We start from the raw sequence: 21,214 nt of genomic DNA on the forward strand, positions 1-21,214 counted from the left end.
ACGGTGCTTCACGGAACGTCCCTTTGTTCCACCGAGGTGGGGATAGGGGAAAGAGAGGTGCGATGTCTCACCGTGAGGCGGGATGGCACGGTCCGCTTCCGTCTGCTCGTTCTCAGGCCCGTCCACGCCGTTCTCCGCTCCTGCTGCCTCAAACACGGCGGCGCCGCTGCCGGCACCACCTTCGTCCGATGCCACCTCCGCCCTCTCCGCATCGCCCTGCGTCGCGACCAACGACCAAGGGTTAAGTCAAACAAAAACACTCCCAAGAAGAAAACCTGGCACACTCAGCAATAATCACGACCTGGTTATCGCTAACTAGGAGGTGGCTGGATGGCTCGCGGGGGGGGGGGGGGGGGGGGGTGGAGAATATACTGGGTCAGAACGTTGATGACCATCCTCGCGTTTGAATCCACGCAACAAACAGTGGCAAACCAGATTCTTAAGCAGTGTGACGAGTTGATGGCCTTAGCTCTAAAGAGCGATTGCCATGTGATAAAAAAAAAAACATCAGGGCATGTGAGAAGTGGCAGTGCCCCTTGAACGTATAAGTCAGAAGTGGTTCTGAAATATCAACTTGTATTAAGACATTTTATAGCAAATTGGTGATAAGATGATTTGTAAGAACTCCGAATAAAAAGGACTATCTCGTGACATAGCATGGCGGGAGGGGGGGGGGGAAGGAAGATGAACCAATGATTGGTATTTTGACAAATGAAAAGCAATGTCATATTTAACGGGTTATTTTCAACTGATTTTGGAAAAAATGTAATGGACAAAACATAGCAATGAAAAGGTAGCACGAACCAATGAGAACAAATTTTATCATGTTAATAACATCTCAAAATAATCAAGCAAAAATAAATCCGTGAAACAAAAAGAAAAAAAATCCTCTTCATATATTGTAACAAACTTTTATTCAAATGTAATATATTTAAATTAGATAAACAAGCAACTTTAAATGCAAATATTGCTATAATCCCCACCGTTCCTTGGTAATTAAGAGAAACGAAATACTCTGAGGGTGTCTGGTTATTTCTTTTCAAAGTCCCTGGTCGAAGTTGTAGAACAGTAGCTGGTACACTAAACTTGCCAGGAATTAACCTTTTCCACCCCAACTATCTTAATTGATCTGTGCCGACAGCTTCCCCAGTCAATGGGGACTGCAATGTGTTTAATTAGTCATCACAACAAAAAAAAGCAAAAATACGGAATGGCACACGCCACAATATGGATACACCGCAATTCCAATTTAGAATTAAATGGTCTCAGTGAAAACAAGTTGGCAGTGGGGCATAACTACTACTAATAATAAAAACTCGCACTCGTCCATAACACCGCTCATTAATAGGCGACTTTTTGGGCAATGGCTCTTCTTAAAACTAAACTATTTTTTGATTTTACCAGGTAAGGTCCACTAAGCTACATAGCTCTTTTTCATAAGCGAACCAGCCACAAATGATAGCTCAATGGAGTGGCTTATCATGTGCACATTTATAGCAGCCAAATACTCGAAACTCATATTTCTAAATGTGGAGGGAAAAGCCGGAGGACCCGGAGAAAAATCCACACTACCACGGGGTGAACGTGCAAAGTCCAAATATATACAGGCATCAGGATCAGAATCGAACCAAACAACCTCTTGCATGCCAGGCGAGGTGGTTAACATCTCATAGCAGAGAGGTCCTCATTATGGAAGGATTATCACAAAGCACTGCCCTGTCTCACCTAGATTTCAACTTGAACTGGGGGGGAAAAAGAAAGATGCTGAACAATGGGTGATTGTGATTAAACACTGGAAGGAGCATGGAGTCCCCCAAACAGGGGTCTCAGCGAAATCTAAACGTACAAAATATAACCTCCCACTTGCCATGGGATTTCGGAAACATGAGTAAAATGAATGTGAAAACGTTGGCGAAGGGGGTTCTAATCTAAAGTGGTAGGGACCACTAGGAGAGTACAACCACTGAACAGTAAATGAGCCTCCACTAGACCATAAGTGGACAAAAATTAAGCATGGTGATGATGATGTTACCCCATCAAAGACTTGAACATGACTATGAATGAACATGCAGACTAAGATCATTTATTAATGTTAATACAAGGCTGCAAAGTACTTAGGTAGACCAAAAATGTTGTTTGGGTCATATGAACCATAAAAGTTTTACCACGTGAATTGATCGGCTAGCGTGATAAACTTCGATTAAAAAATAAAGCACCCCACACACACATCAACACCAAAGAATGAACTAAATTATTAAACAACTTTAGGTGACTTCAGCAAGATGGACTGATATTCCTTTCTCACACCTCCGATTAGCACGGTTGGCTACGTACAGTGCGAAAGAAGTTGAACATACATACATACAAGGCTGACAAATTCCACACACACAGGCTGTGTCGTGTGATCAGACTTGAGACTACGCCGAGACTACACGAACACCAGAACACACGACGCATCTCCGCCCGGCCTCACCACGTGGCCGTGCTGCAGGGCCGGCGACGGGGAGTGCGACGTGCCGGGCGTGCCATCCGCGTCCGCCTGCTGGCCCTCGCCGCCGGGCTGCGACCCCGGCTGGTGCGCGTGCCTCGCGTGTTTGTCCCTGTCCATCTGTTTCGCCTCCTGCAGCTGAGAACGCCCGAACGCGGACGCATGCCGAAAAAAACAACTGCACGTTAACCCCTCGCAAATGGAGGTGCGGTCGCGCACAATGGGCGGGCGGGGGGGCAGCCCAGTGTAACAGGAGAGAGATGGCCTGCGAGCAAATTGCCGGAGATCCACCCCATCATGGGTCGTGCTTGGATGAGCAACCACCCTGCACAACTGACTGGTTAAACGACTACAGGGATTGGTAGCGGGCAGCAGAGTGCAATCCTCTGCTGTGCTGTACGATGGTCCCGCGCTTACGCTCTGGTTTGCGGCTCTTAAGTGTTTGGCAAACCCTTTGAACATTCTGGCAGGTTGTCAACATTGTAAGTCCTTCATCGCAACACAACTTTATACGAAGGGGTTCATTCAAATTGGATCATCTTCACGGCGCGTTTTACAGCGTAACAGTTAAAGCCCCACAATGAACGATTGTCGTACGACGTGACAAACGGAAAGAATGATCATGAACACTTTCCACCTCCGTTAAAAAGCGTTAAAAAAACAATCGCGTCCAGCCATTTTTTCGCTCATACCGCCTGATTCTCCATGCGAGCGAAGATGACATTGAGCATCTGCGTGAGCGTGGCCTTGGCCGTCGTCTGGTTGATCATGTTCTTGCTGGCCAGGTAGATGTTGTAGCAGGTCCGGACCGTCTGTAGCAGCGTTCCCTCGTGGATCTCGATGTTCTGAGACGTCACCGCAGTCAGCAGGGCCTGCGGGAGCGGGGCGCGTTAACATCCGTGAGCACCCTCCGGTTTGTGTGCATGTGTAGAGGAGAGTGGTGGCGTTGAACTTCTTCCGTGCCGCATGTAGCCAAGCGCACTAATCGGAGGTGTCTGGGATTTGAAGGCTCACGTTTGTGCACAACGCGTGCCCCTCGTCTCAGTTGTTGAGCATTGAAAACTAAAACTCAAGTGATAAGTCAGGCGTAGCGTGATATACAAGAAACAACACGATTAAAATGCGCAAGTACATAAAAAATTTGGTTCAGTGTATACGTGCAAGAATAATTTTCCCTAATTAGAGTAAACAGAGGGTTTCACACATTTTTTAATACAAACAAGTATGACCCTTATTGACATTGGACTGCCAAAAGAATGTTAATCTTATTAAGATGCAGCTTGTTACAAATATTCATTACTTTACAAATGCAGGCAATTCTTTGTTGCCGGGCAATACAAACAAATTAAACAAAGAAACAAACCCTCGACTGGACAAGCAAAGATGACTCAAGATTCCCAAGCGATGATGCAATGTTTTAGAGCATGTAGGCTGGTCTGTATCAAGAGAAAGCAAGGTCCGTGAGCAAGCGAGCCTAACACCAGTTGAATAACACCACAATTCACCTACGCAGTAACGGGGAAGCAGGCTCATACACACACACACGTGGCGTGGCACCTTTATGATCTGTAGCTGCACTCCCTCATCCGTTTGGGGACCCTGAAAGCACCCGCAGATGGTTTCTATGATACGGTCGATAAGCCTCTTCCCTGGGGTGGTGCTGTCGGGCGCGTTTCCAGTCAGATGCCCGTACGCTATCAGTTTCTGCGCAGACACACGTGGAAAACGTTGAGGGCCAGACAAACATTTCAGCAAACAAATCTGGGCGGGGAATCACACCACGTAGTGCTCCTTTGTTGGTTGCGCCCTCTTTATGGAAATACATCTCCAGCTGCGGCGCACAACAACGCCGTCACAATCGGGCTCACGGAACCGTATTTTTTAAGCCAGGATGAACAAGGGGTATTGCCAGCGACAGTTGTAGGCTATTTCAAAAACAATGCTCGCTGCAGATTCTGATAAGGGGCACAGATAGACATAAAATGCTCTTGCGGTTATTTACTTTATTCAATTCAGAATCAAACAAAACCATAGCCTGAAAGCAACTGGCTTATCAACACAAGCATTTGACATAAAAAATAACCTAATACTTGTGACTGAAGTGGCAAAATCATGAATCTAGAATTTTCCATGACATACAAATGTGTTTATGCGTGCCTGCTCTTTTGTTCTAAGATTGGCACTGCTGCGCTAGTTTCTCCTACTTTAATCTCAGCGCACCTACTGTACACATGGCTATGTGTTTCATCATAGATAACACTGACATCCCGATAGTTCAATGTACTGAGATTTCTATTTGGAAGTAACAACAGAGTAAAATAACACTTGCATACAACAGCAAATCGGGACATCAGTGCCACTAATAAAACCATACGTTTTTCAACATTTCCCCCATCTCTGTGTACAATCTAATCTATGTAACCAAAACACATCAACAAGATTCTGGATGATGTCACTACACGCCATCAATAGGAGATGAGCAACCTTTACAGGCAGAATTTTGATCTGGAAGAATATTTTTCTACAAGCTATGGGTAAAAAAAAAACCTAAACATTGCAACAGGCAACAAAATTGATCAACATGAGCCTTTTCTCAGGAGACTGTCAGGTATAGCCATCTGATTTAATGTCATTGGCACAGATATCCGTCAATCATTCAATTTACTTACCATCAGTATTGGCTTAACGCCTCTGGGCCTGAATTGTGACTGACTTGTGTACATATATTTTCTCAATTTGAAAGATGCATTTGCTCGGCAATAAAAAAAATAATAAACTGACAATATTGACCAGACTAAATTATTATTATGCTTGCTTTGCCCAGGAAAACCTCACCGAGTCTCATGAGTTTATTTCAGGATTCTGCCAAAATTAGTTACAGTAGAGGGCAATTATTTCTACGCGCATTCCCACCGATTAAATTTGTCGGGGTACATTTTCAAATTTAGAACATTTTGACCGTGACGCCAGCAAACAATAGCCTACTGTAACAGATGACATCACGTGTTATTAGCGTCCACTGCAAAGCATACGGTGCAATGTTTTAGTTAATACATCGGCACTAATAACCAGCATTCAAACCGGCCATTTCACCACCTCCAATAATACGGGGAAAAATATGAACACTTGTTGGAAACTATTTATAATTGGTTTATTTTTGTTGAGGTCGTAAACCCTCCTCCATCTGACGCAGTCAATGAATAAAAGAGACAAGTGAATTAAACGTGCCAAATGTATTTACTGTTTCAGCACACACCTGTGTGTGGCAGAGTAATCTCACAACATTAAATGGGAACGATATTTCGCTGGAGATTACATCCAGCATCATCAGATTTGTAAAACAGCTCAGGTCTCAAGTTGGTTTACGACACAAATTTTATTTATAGGACCTAAACCAAAATAAACCAATTACAAATCATATTGGCCGTGAAAGCTTCCGTTTAAAATTGCTGGAAACGTGAAATGAATTTGAGCCGAAACATTCTTTAAAGGTGTGAAATGTAATTGGGTTACGTTGTGGGTAGCATAACCAAGTTAAGAAAAATCCATTGTTGGACGAAACATATGCTCCCCCCACCTTCACCAACCCACCCTGATCACCCGTTAATGACATCGGGTGCAATAACCCCTCCAAAACACGCACAATGTGGAAAGCAGTGGATTGACATACAAAACACCAACCCTGCTGAAAAGGGTCCAGAGGCTTGGCGAGGCGCTTCCAGATGTCACTGGTTCAATAATAATATCAATAATAATTAAAACATCAAGTTTGGACGGGGTTTTAATACCCTTGTAACGGCTTGCCATGTTACGGCGCGATACAAATCCTTCTCGTTATTATTACCTGGAGGCAGTCGAGGGAAGTGCTCACGATACGGGAACATTTTGACTGGCAGGCCAACTCAAATGGCAGGAAGTACTTGTCCGCTTCGATGAAGTTGGACTTGGAGCGGATGGGGGGCAGTGCCGACGAGCCAACCTTGCCGTCCACCACCGCCGGAGGACTGCAATTGCAACGAGCGCTACATCAACACAGCATACCGGTGAGGTGGCCAGGTGGATTCAGTGGTCAGGGTATCGGAGCCGACACCAGTGACATTCTTAGGTTCGAATCCAGGTTCAGCCACCTGAGTTCTCAGGTGTAGTTAGTTGATGGGTCTCAGTCTGGGCATCAGAGACTGCACACAAAAATTGCAGCTCCGAGAATAAAAAAAATTATGTTTGACTCATGTGATAAATATTACTCTCATTGGAAAGAGGTGGAAAAGTGCTGCCTATTGCATTGTACAGAGGTCACTTGAAAAGGTCTCTGCAATATCCACCTCTGCAGACCATTCTCTAATGGAAAGGTGTGCACGGACTCTGCGAGATCCACATGGATAGTTCTTCTCATGGCATGACATCGAAAGATCAATTGGGGGAAAAAAAAGGGGGGAGGAGTGTTCGTTTTAAACACAACATACTGCGACTGCATTCACATGCTCGCCAGTTTATGGTCACTGTTGTAATCTCAACGCATAAAACCATTAAGTACAATGCCACAATTACTCTCAGAGGTTTTAATGTAATGAGCACAATTGTGCCCCCAAGTGACCTATCATTTGTACGGTCACCGCTTCCTTTTTGTATGCAGATATAATTGGCCGCAACAGAGCAATGCGGGAAAACTTTCATTTAAGCTATTCGCTGGCTATTGTGGGAATTCATAGGATGGCTGGAGGCTCATGTTGTGGACCAGCCTCAAGTATGGCCATTTAAAAACCTAATTCCAATTCTCAATCCTGTCGTATGTCGGGGACCGAGCCAGTAGTCCTTGAAATTGTAATCTAAACTGTGCATCTATGTTTCGATTTAAAGCTTTCGTGACTACAGGGATTCATCTTCTTGGTTCTTTCGGTAAAGTCACGTAGAAGGGAAGTAATAAAATAATAACTCTGGTTGGTGAGTATAGGTTAAACCATGAATGGAAAAATAACTTGCACGTCAGGGTGCTTTAAGGGACAAAAACATTGACTGTGGTTATAGCAGACAACAAGCCAACAAAATGGCATGGTCCGTGCCAAATACAGCACACCAATTTTCCATTTTCTCCCAGTGTAGATGCTATAAACGGAATACTTTTTTTTATGAAATAGGAAGCAGAGAATTCCAATTTTCAAAAGTATCCAAGGGTTATCTTTTCCTCTTATGAAACGACAGCTCCGGACTTGTTTATAGCAACATGGTGCGATGAGATTTTCTTATTCAGTTCAAGCCACTCAAAGCCCTGTCTTGAAACACATTTGTCAATAAATTCAATCACCGGGGCACAAACACAAGTGCTAAGTAAAAAAAATGGCAGTGCTCAAACATAAGGACCTCCTCAACATAATACACATCAGTATTGTAGAGTCCACATAAACACTGACCAATCGGCATTCAGTATGAAATGGCTGTTATGTTGTTAAACATTACCTTAAGTTTTGTATTGTCTAACTTTTGAAACCCGAGGTCCTATTATTAGTTTGTAATGGACTACAGTATAGTCCCTGTAAAGGGCAATTTGTAACCTGTTGCCATTTAGGAACTATAGATGCGTAGACCATTCGGTTGTTGCAAAACGTTTTGTTCCAAGGTGGCTGTGCTTGAAGAATATCAAACAAACAGGCTCGTAATGGCACCTCTAATAGTGTGGCATACACCTCATTCGGAATAACGCGGTGAGCTTAATGCATGCTCGATTACAGAAGACAAAAAACATTATAAAGGATACCTCTTATTCAATAATTCACTTTGGATAATCGTAAATGCGTGAAAAGTATGACGATTGGCATCAAGCCTTACCTCTGCACCTCCGCTTCGGCTTTTATTTCATCTGTCAAAACAGAATAGAGCACACGTGACTGACGGGCAACGTAACACAATTAGACAATGTGCAAGTAAACGCTCGCGCGCGAGAGAGTTGTCGTTAACAATACATACAATCAGGTGGGTACCCAATTAACTGTGCGAGTGCTCATTCTGAAATGGAATGGAAGATTAACAAAACTGTGGCCGTGAAAACAAAAACGGCTACCTGCGAAGATGAGGTTCGCAAACGTGCAAGAGAGGATGGATCAACAAGGACTGAGGCATCGAATGTGGCACCGAGTATCGACGTAGCCATTGGAAACGCGATTTGCAATGTCAACATGCCAACTTGGACTTTGAAAACAGATTACTTCAATTATAACAACCTTAACTTGGGAAGTAGATTCCAAATTATTTTTCATGACCGTAAGCATTATTATCCCCTGCTGAAGAAACCACAAGGAACAAAAGCTGCTCTGAAATCGAAGGGATGTCCCTTTAAAGCAAAATTGCCACGAGACAAAACTTTGCAAGTGGGTATGGCAAAAAAAAGCACAATTTAAATGATAACGCACAGCAAGCGAGTAGGCCGAAAGTCATCATGACTTCAACATATCAACATTTACTTGGGTGCCATTTATTACACCACAGCACTCATTCCAGAGAGCCACCGCTTTTCGCTCACTAAGCCACGATGGTGGCTTCATCCCCACAAAATTTGCATTCACACAATACGGTGGCATTGTACACTACCTACCGTCGTTTTGGTTAAATCATCAATTTGTGCGGCTGTCAACTAATCAAATGGCCTAAGGGAACAGACATCCCCTTGTGGCCAATTTGACCTGTCAATGCAATTCGCACCCAGGAGCAAAGTGCTTAACCCATGAACAGACGTACACAAGAGACGGGTCAACAGGGCACCAAATGCATGAATGATGGCCATGTGTAGATACCAATCTAGGCAAGGTACAATTGGCATGACAAAATATTAAAATAAATTCAGGATATCTGCTCCTAAGGTGAAATTTAGTTACCAAGTTTGTGTGTGGGGGGCGGGGGGTAATCAGATTTACATTCCATTGTAAATAACACAGCCTGCTTAGGAACTTGTACAGATTGTAATCGTTACACAGTTCTGCCGTTTGTCTGCCTTTCATCCCAGCAGAGAGTATCCGCCAAATCCTCACGCTTGCAATGGCAACCTACAGTTAAAAGCATATTCAAATTACCACAAAGGATAGAAAGAAAACAGATTAACTAGCTAGGCCAAATAAAAAAAATCCTTTTGACAAATATATTCAAATAACTATTATTCGTTTCATTGAAAACTACATACATAATACGTGTGCTACCTACAGATATATTGGTTCACATTCTTGGAATTTGAGGTCATCTTCAAAAAAGATAGAATGTATTAGTGCACGTGCTTAAATGAAGAAGACATAAATCCACTAACTGATAACACAAAAAGAGAGGCCAGTTAAAATGAGGAAAATACAGTCATGTGAATGTTTCTACCACAACATGAGGCTTTCTACCTGAAAAGGGAGTGAAGTGAAAATACGTGTATCATACAATGTAAACGTTAGTCTCAGTACGAACGTGGAATCTACCATAATTAGCTAAAACGTGCCTGCCCTTGCGGGTCCATGTTTTGCCAGCATAAGGCCCCATTGTGACAGTCGCAAAACGGCGTAAATTTAATCGGTGACTCCCCCCCCCCTCGCACGATTTACATGAGATTTATTGGTCACAGTTGACGTGGCGACAATGGAAAAAAAGCCTCGCTGGCTCACTTTGCAAAATGGCACGGGGCTCAGGTTTAAATCCCGCAATCGTAAAGTGGGCAATGAAAGGCCTGCTTGCGCCATAACCGTGGAACTACAGAAGCATGTCATCCGGCTTTTAAAGTGGGACAGCACAGAGGCTGGGGCTATGGCAGGAGCTATGTGATATGAATAACAATTACGGGAGAAGCTAGTCTCTGCATAGACTGTTCGCACGACTGCAGCATACTGGGATGATACACTTTGATGTGTTTTTTTCCCCAAAGCTGGGGCTGCTCTCTCGCCGACACCTTTTGGGAAGCACGTGGACGAACAAAAGGGAGAGAGGTGCAATCACTATTGCGCCAGAGACTGCCGTTTGTGTTTCGCTGTCTGCACGTAGAGTAGGTCCTACATTGTGGCGCTACTGCTTACGACAGCCACGTCAATGGTGAGATTTTTTTTTTTTCAAAAAAAGTGTCACGTGCGTTTCTGGGATGCTTAAGCAATTTGCTGTCCGTGTTGGTGAACGCGTGTAATTCCATGTAAATAATTAAACGTGTAATAACCATTATGAATTCCATGCCGATTCCACAGGCTTGGCTTTAATGAATGGAGAAAGACCATATTCCATTTATTTACTTGGCTTGGAGTAACTCCATCACCCATGACCATAAAATGCAATAAAATAACATAACACACTGCACCATAAAGTGAAGCCTTTCATTGTTAAATACATCAACTATGTGCCAGATTCTGTATATTTAGCACAGTATTACAGCCTATAACCTATGACTAAACCACCCATAATGTGCCTCCTGTATCATCAGATCCCGGAAGCTAAGTAGGATTGAGCCTAGATAGTGCTTGGGGATGGGCAAAAAAACAAGCATAAAATATGTTATAAGCTTTGGGGCAACGGTTGTGTGCAATAGAAGGTAGTGCCGAGAAATCCACTGTTGTATTTTATACTTCTACGCTTTCACATTTATGCACCCTGCTTTTAACAAACCCACACTAACCGGAGTGGTGAAGTATGGGCAAATAACCCCATAAACGTACATGGTCTGGAGTGGCCCTCTTCCAGCAGTAGATTGACAAAAAGGGCTGTACATGTGGATCAAAACTGCAATTCTCCTTTCGTGAAACGTCTAAATAAAGCCATCATTCCTGCCCACCGCACCGTAGAGCAGAACTGGATGGACTTGTTTATCACAGCCCATCATTTCAGTGTACAACGAATGGTTTATAAATGAGAGTTACATTCACGTGAAATTTGCAAATATGACACCAGCCGATAACACTAGCACTACTGCACGACTATGTATGAATACACCTAAAAGCCCGCTTGTAAATGTTAGAATTATACGACAGTATAGCATTGCTTGAGACATGCTGCTGCCATCATCAGCCACCAGCCATCAATTAGGAATTGGCCCCAGATAAATAAAGCAAACGTTAGGGGACTCACAAATATCAATCATACTACAGGAAGGAAGTAATTCAATTAATGTATATAAATCTAATGTGTAAAATGGCACAAAGAAACATGTAGGGATAAAGCATATGTAACTTTGGAATCACAACTATACAATGCGTTGGGTACAAGTTGGCACTGGAATCCGATAGCTGGTGGCGCAATCTTCCATTTGGCATAGCGTGCAGAATGCTAAAAGGCATTAAGAGCAAACAAAGCGTGTATATTAAGGGTGGCCTTACAACAGCCATTTGCGAACATTAGAATTATTGAACAACTTATTACGCACTTCAAACCGATATTCTCAGACTCCTCTCACTTGTTTTGACATTGCATTTAATTGGCCAGGGCTCAACAATGAGCAAACAACACTGCAAAGAGGACAAATTTCTAGGCAAGGGAGAGTTGGAGCAGCTCTGAGCAAACTGCCCAAGCAGGAACCATCACTCTTCAAAGTAAAACCTCAATTGTCCCAAGAATCTTTTAACGTCACTCAATTAGATGCCCATAATGAACAGGAAGCATTTGATCTGTTCAAAATGCAGTCGCGACATCATTATTTGCCCGTTCAATCTCACCATATGATGAAAACATGAAGCCAGACTTGCTCACAATTAGAAACTTTTCATCGGGAGCCAAATAAAAACACCCAACCTAACAGGCAAATTGCTGCTTTAACTGCAGCAGTAGCTCCACATCAGTCGCAAGAGCCTATGAATGATGACATATCTTGTTTACAATATCCCTATAAAACAAACATCGTACTGTATTATGGAGAGCGAGAAAACCATTCAACGCTGTACCACACTGCAACTCGGGCTGTGAGGGGTCATTTCCAAGCCTGGTAAACAAGCGTTTCATTATTAAAGTGCCCCTCAATCTTTAATGCGTTCCAATGAATTACTGAAGGGCCCGGTTTGGTGTCCACTATCTGGCTCGCAAGCTTGGTAAAAAAAAGCCTTGCAGAAACTAACGTTCTAGCTCGCAGTGGGCACGAAACGCGTGCGTTGGTCTACAGTGCAGTGGGAATGACAACAGGCCACGGACTAAATTAAATATGCATCAAGTAGTTGGTTGCTAAGAGGTGGCACATTCTCTATGCGGATGGGACGTGTCAGTTACAAAGGCATTCCCGACACACGCGAAAAATTGAAACCTTTGGTTATTTAAGGCACCATCAAGCACTGCATTATAGATTTACAGCAGTGCGCGGCGCACACCACTCCAAATATTTACTGTATTCAACATTAAAAGCTCGGCTATGACCTTAGAATGCGCCTGATCTCGAAAGGTAAGCAGGCTGGAGTCTGCATAGTTCTTCAATAGGTTAATCACCCGCACTTGATAGGTTAGTATATAGAGCTAGCTGGGCTAATGCAGAGGGCAGTTCATAGAAAAAATGTTTTGATGTGTTGCACGGTACTTCTACGCCTCCACGTTTATGCTCCCCGCATTCACCAACCTGCACTGACAAACATGGTAAAGTATGGTCAAAGAACTCCCATGACCTGCAAGGCAAGGTGGCCCTCATCCAGGAGATTTGACCAAAAAAAAGGTTGTACATTACTGTACATGTCACAATGACAGCTCCTGAATGATCTGTAAACTTAATGTGGACAACTTAAACGCATCGACACTTAAGACAACTTTGCAGACGTTTCTGCATGCCTACAGTACAAAACAGCATACACATTTGCTGATTTACGTTCCCAATGTTCGTGATGTAAAATAGAAAAAAAGAATGCCACCCGTTAAAACTAAATTCGATTTTTTTTTTAACCCCGCATACAATTAATCAGTTACTCTATCAATTGCTGTAAAAACACACACTGGGCTACCTGCACTACACAAGGGGTTCATTATAATTAGTGACCACAAACGAGCAGCAATGCCAGCAGGGGACATTCAAAGACACCTCCTTGTGACCGCCTTTAATCCACACTGTACCCAGGGACCAGGAAACAAGGACTTCAACGCCACGATTTCACAGTTGTCAAACAATGAGAACATCATGACGGCCCGGTAAAGATGACTTAAACACTGTCATACAAAGAGGAAAGTATTCATGATTAGACAGCCCTTTGTCATATCTACTCCTGAATGTTAAGGTCTTTCCCCTACATGCCATGTTGGCCAAGGGGTCATGTATTACCATACCACGATGGTGAGTGCAAGGGCCAACCGAGATTATTAATCGCCGCCGACGTTAGCCAAGGCATGGACTCCAACTCGGATTAACAGGTTCAGTGCAGCGTGCTAACAACTGCATCTCCGCTCCACCTGCGTGTTTTGGTAATTAAGAATTAGCATTCACTTGCAAGACCATGACTTGGTTTCAAATGAGTAGAAAAAAATGTACTCCACTAAGCCGAATAACAAAAGTGTGTCAATCACTGCATCCTGAATACATATCGTGTCCTGAAATTGACATTAACTTGGAATGGGGCCCGCGTGTATGTCGCAAGTGTTTTCAACGTTACAACGATGTTGTAAAACGCCTCTTTCGCTCGAGCAAAAACATTTATTCGGGAAACAAAAAGTCAATTCTAAAGCCCCAGTAGTGCTGAAGACCCGTAGACGTGTCGGCTGAAAGGTGACCTGAAATGGTGACGTTGGGAATTCGTGAACGGCATCAAAACCGTCGAGCCCAATTGCAGCAACGATTACTCCCAAACGCGTGCCTTATCGTCAGCCGCATGTACAACAACACGTTTTTTTGTTTGCGTGCAAAGTATCGATAGTTTTGTAATTTTAATTGGCGAAAATACGACAGCGCTGACGTTACTGTAGAAGCCAATGGACGGCCACGACCCGGAAGCAACGATAATCCGCACTTGCGGTTACGGGCGGCGATGACTAAGTATTCCTTAATCTGCATTTTTAAATCAACGAACACGGCCAAAGCAATCTCTCCATTGCACTAAACCTATTTTGCAGCGACGGTAATCAAAACCAAAGGCTGTCAAACGCACTTTAGCTCAGGCCTACCTCCACCGGCGGCGACCGCCGGCCCCTCGGCTAGTTGACCGGGCCGGATGAAGCGAGGTGGAGGCCGGCAGAGCCAACTATCCGAGTGCCGTTGCGAGGCCTAAACACCCACCCACCCACCCAACCCTCACCCGCGTCGCGGAATGACAAAACAAGCAACACAAATCGCGTACCGAGCGCGACCTCGCAGGCTTTCCTCAGCTGCGAGTGGTGCGCCTTCTTCACGTCCTTGTCGGCCAGGATCTTGTCCAGTGCCCTGGTGAGAAGCACATTATTGGTCTGCCTGCCTTCGTGCATTGCAGCCGCCCTCCTTCAACACCACACACACACAACCCCCCCTTCCTCCCTCGCTTCGCGGGCCGCTCTCGACGATGACTTTGTCGTCGAAAGCAACAACAAAAACCCCGCGCCGAACACGGCGGGTTAATGGGCGGCAGTCAACGGCACCGAACAGCGTCGCTAGCGAGGCTCTGGTCCGCACCGCTGCTGCGCTAGACCGCCATGTTGCTGGCGACGAGGGGCGGGTGCGACCAATGGAGGTGGGCGTGGAGGGGGGGGTAAGGGGGGGGTAGACCAAGTAATCGATTCTTAATAATAAGGGGGGATACATATTATTGGTTCTTTCGGTAAAGTCACGTAGAAGGGAAATAATAAAATAATAGAAATATTAAACTGTTATATTTATTAATAATATATATTTATATAACAATACTATTTATTTATTTTGAATCTCTGCAGTCACGAAAGCTTTAAATAAAAAAATAAGGGGGAGTTCGGGGGGTGGGGGTTAATTTAAGTAAAAATTGTATTACAACAAATATTTTTTTTTGCTATTTAAGGCCCACTGAGCTATATGGCTCTTAATTTTTTTTGGTTTGAAAAAAATCATTTAAAAAAAGTTTATAATTGGTAATTTTCATAGCCATGCATTTGTTTCAACGTTCATACTTCAAAAAGAATTTTAAGTGATATTTCGCAGTGGTTCCCTAAATGCAGCCTCTGATAGGATATGGAAACTGTTATAATCTGAACCTGGATCATTCAAATAAACAGCCTGAAGCTGGGAAATTAAACAAACATCAGCCGCACCTTAACAACTCTTGGAACCTCCGAGTTCAACCAGTCTACACAACAAAGGATCATTCCTACAGCGTGCTTCAGCCGCACCGAACCTCACAATAATAATATCCAGGGCCTACCTTTGCTCCTCGCACCGTCAACCAGTATATATATACAAGGACTGTTTTCTTGGAATTTCTCTTACTTGATACAGCAATCGTGCTGTGGCGGTTCCACCTGAAGACGGAGGCTTGTGTTGCCTCCGAAACGTTGTGATTTTTATTTATTTTTACTTTACTTTCATTAATTTAAATTTAAATTTTTTACCTACGTGACTTTACCGAAAAAAACTAAGAATATAAAATGTAGAAGTCTGATATTTTAATATGTTGTTTATTATGAGCAGAGTAGAAGGCTTTATAGATTTCCTACTGGGCATGGGTGATGTCTTCTTTTTGCTGAACATACATAAAAAAGGCCCAAATCAGCATATTTAATGTCTCCACACATTATGAAACTGCAAAATTGAAAATTCAACAAAGCTGCTGGTAAGTGAAATTTACTTAGCAATTATTTTAATAGCGACCTGGTTATCAACAAATGGTCGCTCAACAAAGTGGCTTGTCAATCATGCGGACATTTATCGCAACCAAATCATCTAAACGCGTGGAGTCGATTCTAAATGTGGAGGCAAAAAGCGGAGGACCCGTAAACAAAATCCACACGACCACGGGGAGAGAGAGACACACACACGCAAACTCCAAAGACAACAGGCGTTAGTGTCGGGATCGAACTCATGGCCTCCTGTATACCTGGCGAAGTAGTCAACATCTCCTAGCCACCGTGATGATGATGAGAGAGAAACGCAAACTCCAAATATACAGCAGGCATCAGAGTTCCGATCGCACCCACGACATCCCGTATACCAGGCGAGGTAGTTAACATCTCCTAGCCACCGTGGTGCCCATTGTGTCGTTAAACCCACCACCACCCGACACAGCCGATTTGTAAGGTTTGTCACGTAAAAAAAACGTGCCGATTAGTGTCTACTTCAGCACACTGGTGTGTTGGAGAGTAAACCCACAATGGCATTTACAATTCGAGTATTGTGACGTTTTGCTGGTGATTAGAACCAGCTTCATTGGGTGATTAGCCAGAATTGTGAATAATTATCCCTGAAGTAGTAACTAATTTGCACGTTCTGTTTACTTGACAACCCTTACTAATTGGCTGTGTCCAGTGGTGTCCGGGTTTAACGCCACATTTATATTCATGCGATCTAACCCAACAAGAACATTTATTATGGATAATATTGGTAGCAAAAGCCAACATGTTAAACTGAACGTACGGTATTCAAAGCATGCCTATACAGGTCACCATACATCAATAGGGATTACGTGTACGCAGGCAATAACAAGTACTGCTATTTTATTGCACGCAAAGGAAGGAGGTGCAAGCATAATGGACATACATGATGTACATGCATAATGTGCATGTATAATGTACGTTGACTTCCATATGAATAACCCCCTCGGCACATCTATCGCTCGAAGGAACGAAGCAAATCTGACTGTCACCTAATGAAGATAGTTGTAATTAATGGCGAAACGTCGTACTCGGATTGTAAATGTTGTGGCTTTACTCTCCAACACATCGGTGTGCTGTACGAGTAACGAATTGGCATGTTGTGTTTACGTGACAAACCTTACTAATTGGCCGTGTCAGTTGGTGACGGGTTTAACGACACATTTATATACTGTATCAAGGTGTTTCAAAATAAATGGCTAAATTTCAATGCAGTATATTTCACGATGGCAACATGTTACAATTACACGAAAAGTTACAAACGGTTTAATTAATTATCAAGTTTTACTAACCATTTTATAAATGCCATATGTGCTGCTGTATGGACAACATCGAGACGATAGTCCAATTCGTCCCAAACGCCTCTCAAAGTGTCTTCTTCCACTGAAGTCACCGCTGCCGTGATTCTGTTTTTGAGGTCATCCAGATTAGTCGCTAATGGTGGCATAAAAACACGGTCTTTGACGTATCCCCACAAGAAAAAGTCGCAGGGTGTGGTGATGTCTGGGGATCTTGGGGGCCAAGAGTGTAGCATTAAGTCTTGGGGTCCCGTGCGACCTATCCAACGTTGAGGCAGTGTGTCTTGCGAATGACTGAGGCTAGGGGCTGTTTGTGCGCTGGGATAGGCATCAAGCGGTAATCATTTGAAACTCTATGCCCCGCCCTTTCAAGTGGTAAGAGTTTCATTCATGGGCGGTTCGTGGTTGCAGAGATATAGCGATTTCAAATCGGGTCCATCTCTTTTAAACACCCTGTATTTAGTCTAGATTTGAAGTTTTCGTGACTGCAAGGATCCATACTCTTTGGTTCTTTCGGTAAAGTCACGTAGGTGAAAATAATAATAAAATAAAAGTGAAAACAATTTAGTTGAAACTTATTTTATTATTATTTTCACCCTATGTGACTTTACCGAAAGAACCAAAGAGTATGAACCGTGTATTTACACGATCTAACCCAAAAAGAACTGTATTATGAATGTAATGATCGCCTGCGTGTTTGCCTTGAAGTATTTTTCAGAGTCAAAAGAGGCAAGCAATCACTGTCGTATTGTGCATTTTGTCGACAAACTGAAAGAGGTCCCAAATGCAAATAAAATGTACTGTTATGAAATAATATATATATTTTTTTTACTTTTTTAAAAACACGCTTTAATGGAAGAACTCCACGACTCCAGGAAGTGGTCTCGAAGCTTGCCATAACGTAAGGGACCGTGGGCAATTACAGCCAACGTCAGTTGATCGTGGACAATTAGACCCAAGCCGAAACATAACATATAAAAAATAATGTTTAAAAATATATATTTAACATTTTTAATGATAGAATATAATATTGTCATGAGTATGACATAAGTATACCAAGGTTGCAGTCGATACCACATTGGAAAGTGGGTTTATATTTAGTTACATGATTTGAGGATACAACAACAGACAGAGTGAGTTAAATAAAAGCGTGTAAAATGGTCTTGGGCAGGAGGACACTTCAATGAATGAAGAGCAATAGTCAACATGTTTTTATTATCAGAAAGCGTAACAATGTGCAGATCCCAAAGAGACAAATGAATGAGTCCGGGCATGTTGTAGGTTATTTAAGATTTTGGGAATTGTAACAAAATAGATGTGTTCATGTATTTTATGTGATCTTAATAATTAAATGGTTTACGGCGTAAATTAAAACAATGTAGTGTACAACTGCGATTATCATTTTAAAATATATTTTTTTAAAAACGTTTGAGAATGCTATTCAATATTCTGTTAAAGAATCACCCTTAACATAAGTTAATATAATGAAAGTAAATAGGTCTCCCAGGATACTGTACGTGATTAATAATAAGTGAAGTCTTCTTCTTGGTTCTTTCGGTAAAGTCACGTAGAAGGGAAATAATAAAATAATTAAAAAATAAAACATAATAACAGACCTTCACCTGAGGACGGCTGCTTGCGTTGTGGCCAAAACGTCGTGAGAATTATTTTATTGTTTTAATTTTATTATTTTATTATTTCCCTTCTACGTGACTTTACCGAAAGAACCAAGAAGATGAATCCCTGCAGTCACGAAAGCTTTAAATCGAAATTTAAGTGAAGTTTTTTTTTTTACTTTTCTAGAATACTTCTTGTATTATTGAAACTTTTTCTTTCTGTGACATCCAGCTCAAGCACGTGAATTGAGAAAGCTTGCTGGTCGTTTTTTTACACACCCTCCAGAAGGAATGCTACCACTCTGGGGCACTCCTCAATCGTATTGTTTGAGTTTGCGTGAATGACTTCCTGAATGATGAATTACTGAACGTTAACTGCACCCCAACAAACGATCAATCGTTTGTAAAATCACAAATGTAAAGTGATGCATTTCTGAAACAGCACTGCAACAGCTATAATTGTAAAACTGAATAGAGCCAATATTTAAATTACGACCAACGTGCGTTTCGTCAAATGTCGACTAGCTTTTTTTAAAAGGTAAAAGCTATCAGGTTTAACCGGAAATGTGACGAAGCACACCCATACAAAGACAGGCACATTCTTAAGATTCTTTCTGATTTTATTTCGTAAACATCCAAACCTAAACGCAGACAAGTAAAAATAAATGTCTAACTATAATACTATATTTATGTAAGCACATCTTTAAACTTGTAATCATGAAAGATAATGTAATACTGTAATTAAGGCAATACATGTCAACTGCGCACAACTATGCTCTATACATTAGAGTTGCTTTAAAATACACTCGACTGTACATTGTATACAAAACTTCACTTACAGTACTCTATACTTTGGAGGCACTGTGGTATTATTATGCATTACAGTATTGTACTCTTATAAGAGCCATAAAACAATGGAAAATAATGCAGCATATTTCATCCACTTCTGATATTTTTTCTGTCTTATTCGGTTCCGATTTAGACTTCTGTAACTTTTTTCTACAATTATTTCCCAATATTATTATCATGTGAAGAGGCAAAATATCCATTCGGATTTATTGAAAAGTTACGTAACCCTTCGTGTTAGAGAATGGCGCATGGAAAAGAGATATCACAGAGCTACCTCTGAGATTCCTTCAAGGCGCCACTTTCGCACAATAATTATAGATTTGAAGCTTTCGTGACTGCAAGGATTCATACTCTTAGGTTGTTTCGGTAAAGTCACCAGGTAGGTAAAAAATAATAAAATCTGTAGAAATAGTTAATTTGGCTGTGACGGTCCCACCTGAAGACGGAGACTTGTGTTGCCTCCGAAACGTCGTGATTTAATTGAGTTATTTTCATTTATTATTATTTATTATTATTAGAGTATTCCCACAATGAGTGATGTTTATCACATGGCATTCAAAGTGATGTGTTTTTTATTCTCAGGTCCGGAATTTAGCAATATTAAAGTACAGAACCAAATTGAATGTATTTTTAATGCAGTCAGTGATGACCAGACTGAGAATATAAACTCTACACATTTGAGAACAGAGTTGAATCACAGGCATATTTTATCCCCGGGTCTTGGCGGTGCCAGGTTCACCCTTTGACCTCTGCACAACCTGAGTTCTAAAATACTTCCCTACCAATATTGCAGGAAACCAGTACATTTAAAATGACCTTCCAAGTACACATCATACATTTTGGGTATAAACAAGTTATCAGTTTATATATGCGAAATCGCACAAACCGTAGCCGCACAAAGCAAGGGAAACCTGGAAAGTCAAGCCACCATCCCTCCCCATCTTTGACTTGCGACATCGACCCACTCGCCTCAGAAACCACTCTAAAACGGCCTGTTCCATTATACCACTCGGCTCTCCGCGTTGCCTCCGACGCCCCTTATAAAATGCATCATTGCAACCTCTATATTACTGCACCTCCAATGTCTCCCTCCTCCTGGACATCTGAAGAGACCACTAACTGGGCTATCTTTATCCTTAGTCATTTTAAACAAATGTCCATCCACGCTGCTGTCCCACGTTACTGGCTGGAATGCCGTTGTCTTTCAGCTCGACTCTCTCCCCGCGCCCTCCACCAATTCCAATCACTCAGAGCTG

General features: G+C 42.4%; 1 protein-coding gene across 5 annotated transcripts in view; it reads right to left on the minus strand.

Annotated features, from left to right (window-relative positions):
• LOC133349159 (brefeldin A-inhibited guanine nucleotide-exchange protein 1-like) overlaps positions 1-15,090 on the minus strand; it is a 57,941-nt gene extending 42,851 nt beyond the window's left edge. For 4 of the 5 annotated variants that reach the window (XM_061562405.1, XM_061562401.1, XM_061562404.1 and 1 more), the window contains exons 1-7: positions 14,725-15,090; positions 8,312-8,342; positions 6,333-6,492; positions 4,046-4,192; positions 3,181-3,360; positions 2,474-2,626; positions 72-216 (exon numbers count right to left, since the gene is read on the minus strand). In XM_061562405.1, coding sequence (XP_061418389.1) covers positions 72-216; positions 2,474-2,626; positions 3,181-3,360; positions 4,046-4,192; positions 6,333-6,492; positions 8,312-8,342; positions 14,725-14,848 — 940 coding nt within the window. In that variant the 5' untranslated portion in view covers positions 14,849-15,090. The remainder of the gene's footprint in view (positions 1-71; positions 217-2,473; positions 2,627-3,180; positions 3,361-4,045; positions 4,193-6,332; positions 6,493-8,311; positions 8,343-14,724) is intronic. The other variant, XM_061562402.1, reaches the window with a different exon arrangement.
• Positions 15,091-21,214: the final 6,124 nt, after the last annotated feature.

Source organism: Lethenteron reissneri, chromosome 29, assembly GCF_015708825.2.
Source record: "Lethenteron reissneri isolate LAM-NWPU_2019-01 chromosome 29, ASM1570882v1, whole genome shotgun sequence".
Lineage (NCBI taxonomy): Eukaryota > Metazoa > Chordata > Hyperoartia > Petromyzontiformes > Petromyzontidae > Lethenteron > Lethenteron reissneri.